The following is a 2,865-nucleotide window of genomic DNA, read 5'->3' on the forward strand; positions in this document are numbered from 1 at the left end:
ATGTCTGTGTGTGTGCGTACACGTGTGTGTGTGCGTACACGTGTGTGCGTGTGTGTGTGTGAGAGAGAGAGAGAAGTAGAGAATGAGAGTGAGTGAGAGACAATCTGTCTGTCTGTGTGAGAAGCCGTGTGTGTGTGTGTGTGTGTGTGTGTGTGTGTGTGTGTGTGTGTATGCACGACACGTGCATATATGTGTGAAAATAGACTTGTCTCAATTAATTCCTATTCCCAGTTCTCTCAATCAGCATGACGTGAGCTTCCCAGAGTCACCTTTGGTTGCTACCTTCTTGTTTTTTCAAGGCTACGAGGAGCTAAATTTGTGACTGTGGCATTATTAATACCAGGAACTCACTGGGCACGTGGACAGAGCCACATCCACTCATTAATTCTGAGAGCACAAATGTGATTGCTCACAATTCATTTGCTGACTGCAGGTGCAGCTTGTGAAGCATGGTGAATGGGGACTCGTATAACACATGAACAAATGCACACACAATTACAGGTGCACAGGATCGCACACACACACACACACACACACACACACACACACACACACACACACACACACACACACACACACACACACACACACACACACACACATACACAGACACACATACAAACACTGAAACAATTGCAGACTCTGTATCTACATACGGGGCTTGCACACTCGCACGTACACACACACACACCCACACCCACACACACATTCACCCATACACACACAGAGAATCACACACCCTCCCGCCGACACACAACCACGCTCCCTCATGCACAGACGCGCACGGCGTCTATTTGTCTTATTTACAGCAGAAATATCTCATTAAGTCCGATGCGGCTCCCTCACTGTCAGAACGCCCGTTGTTGTTCTGGGTTAATGAGCCTTCGAGATGAATGGGCAGCTATTGATCACGCCGCCGCTTCAGCGATGGCCTTCTCAGCGCCCGCACGCCGAGCGCTCCGCACAAACATCCCGCTCTCCAAAAAGCAACGCCGACCGCTAACACAAACACGAGTGCCATATTTTAGTCTCTAAAGCAGGAGCACTTTGGTACCGACTGTGAGCTAAAACACGCACGAGTTCAATGAGGCGTTTGTTCCTACAAGTTCTGCCACAACATCCTCATCATCTGCTGTTAACTCCTGCTAGTACAATTCTTGGCACGATTTGTAGTACTACTATTACAGTGATGACTGCTTTTTGGGGGGGGATTATGCAAGTGTTGTTCCGCCACCCGTGCACACGCAGATTTTCCCCCCGCCGTGTGCGCATATTTATCCAGGATTGGGCTAGTTTTCTAATTAACATGGCAGCCACGCTGAGAAAGTGCCGTCCCAAACAGCTATGACTGTATCAGGGTTGGACTCTGAGCGTGTTTACATGAATAATGATGAGGGGGGGGAATTAAAGTCAGATTCCAGACACGGCAACAACGCGTCGGTGGCAGGGCGGGTAATCGTCAACGACGTGGGCTTTTGAAAGGGGAGCCACGTGAGTCGTTTTGCCCCCGACGAAAGTCGTTTCTTTCGTTGACCTGGCGAGACTGTGACCTTTTGCCGACCGCACGTGAGCGACCCTCGTGACTCATGGCCCCTTTTTCTCTTCCCCTTCTCTCTCTCTCTCTCTCTCTCTCTTTCTCGACAGGTGAGACGCAACGCCTGGGGCACGACCAAGTACATGGAGCTGTACATCGTGGCCGACAGCACCCTGGTAAGCAGATGCTAACGAGCTCCGCGCCGCGCACCGCTCCGCTCCGGCCGCCACCTGCAGCGCTAATTAGCCCGGCGCGGCGCATCATCTCGCCCTTTCTCTCTCTATCTCTCTATCCCCCTCTCTCTCTCTATCGCTCTATCCCCCCTCTCTCTCTCTCGTTCTCTCTATCTCTCTATCCCTCTCTCTCGCTCTCTTTCTCTATCTCTCTATCCATCCCTCTCTCTCGGTCCCGTGTGCACCTAGCCGCTCTGTTAGCACCTCCACCTTGGTGACGTCAATCAGTTGTGCCGCCAATGGAACGGCCGGCTTAAAATAGCACACAGGGGGGTTTTTGTTCGTTAACGCTCACATTCACACTGCCCCTACCACCCCCCACATTCGTACGCATGGTCCACTTCTCTCACACTGTCAGCTACACATACACACACACACACACACACACACACTTCATTGTGTCTTTCACTCTCCATCAGACACCTTCCGTCTCAGACACTACTCTCATTCTGCTGTGTTTTCACACACACTCTCTCTGTGACATTCAGTCGTAACTTATCCCAGTCTACCACCAACCCCCCCCTCCACACACTCACACACACCCACACCCACACACACACACACACACACACGCACACACACACACACACTCTCTACCTCTGTCCTCTCGTCTTCTTTCCACTCAAATACGCACACTCTTTCTCTTTCACTCTCTCTCTCTCTGATTTCTCTACTTTCTCTCTCTCTCTCCACTCTCTTATTCCTCCCAAACACCCCAACTCTATCCAACTGTCTCCAACACTGAAACTCTCCATCTTACAAATCACATCTGTGTGCTGCGTTAAGTCCCCCTCCTCATCCCCTCCCCATCCCCCCTCCCCCCTCCCCCTCCCCATCCCCATCCCCGGCTTGCATAGATTGATATTGCCAGAGACGAGGGAAAGCGGAGGAGGTTCGGGCATGTTAATGGCCCTCGCAGACCCGCAGTTCCCCCGGTTTACAGTCTGAGCGTGTAGCCCTGACGCAAATTGGAACGCAAGAACCGGCGAGTATGACAGTAGCGCTCCTAATGACTGCAGGGACACGGGCGAGATAGGAGGAGAGAGAGAGGCATGTCCCGACGCCTGCTTTAAGCACAGCGCAGGCCGCTGATTGGCG

General features: G+C 52.0%; 1 protein-coding gene across 1 annotated transcript in view; it reads left to right on the plus strand.

The window, feature by feature from the left end:
* The window catches only part of adam19a (ADAM metallopeptidase domain 19a), a gene marked incomplete in the record, with an annotated part of 124,521 nt that overhangs the window by 98,652 nt on the left and 23,004 nt on the right, over positions 1–2,865 (plus strand). The window contains 1 exon segment of the mRNA XM_062516852.1: positions 1,645–1,710. Coding sequence (XP_062372836.1) covers positions 1,645–1,710 — 66 coding nt within the window.

This window comes from Sardina pilchardus, chromosome 16 (genome assembly GCF_963854185.1).
Source record: "Sardina pilchardus chromosome 16, fSarPil1.1, whole genome shotgun sequence".
Taxonomy (NCBI): Eukaryota; Metazoa; Chordata; class Actinopteri; order Clupeiformes; family Clupeidae; genus Sardina; species Sardina pilchardus.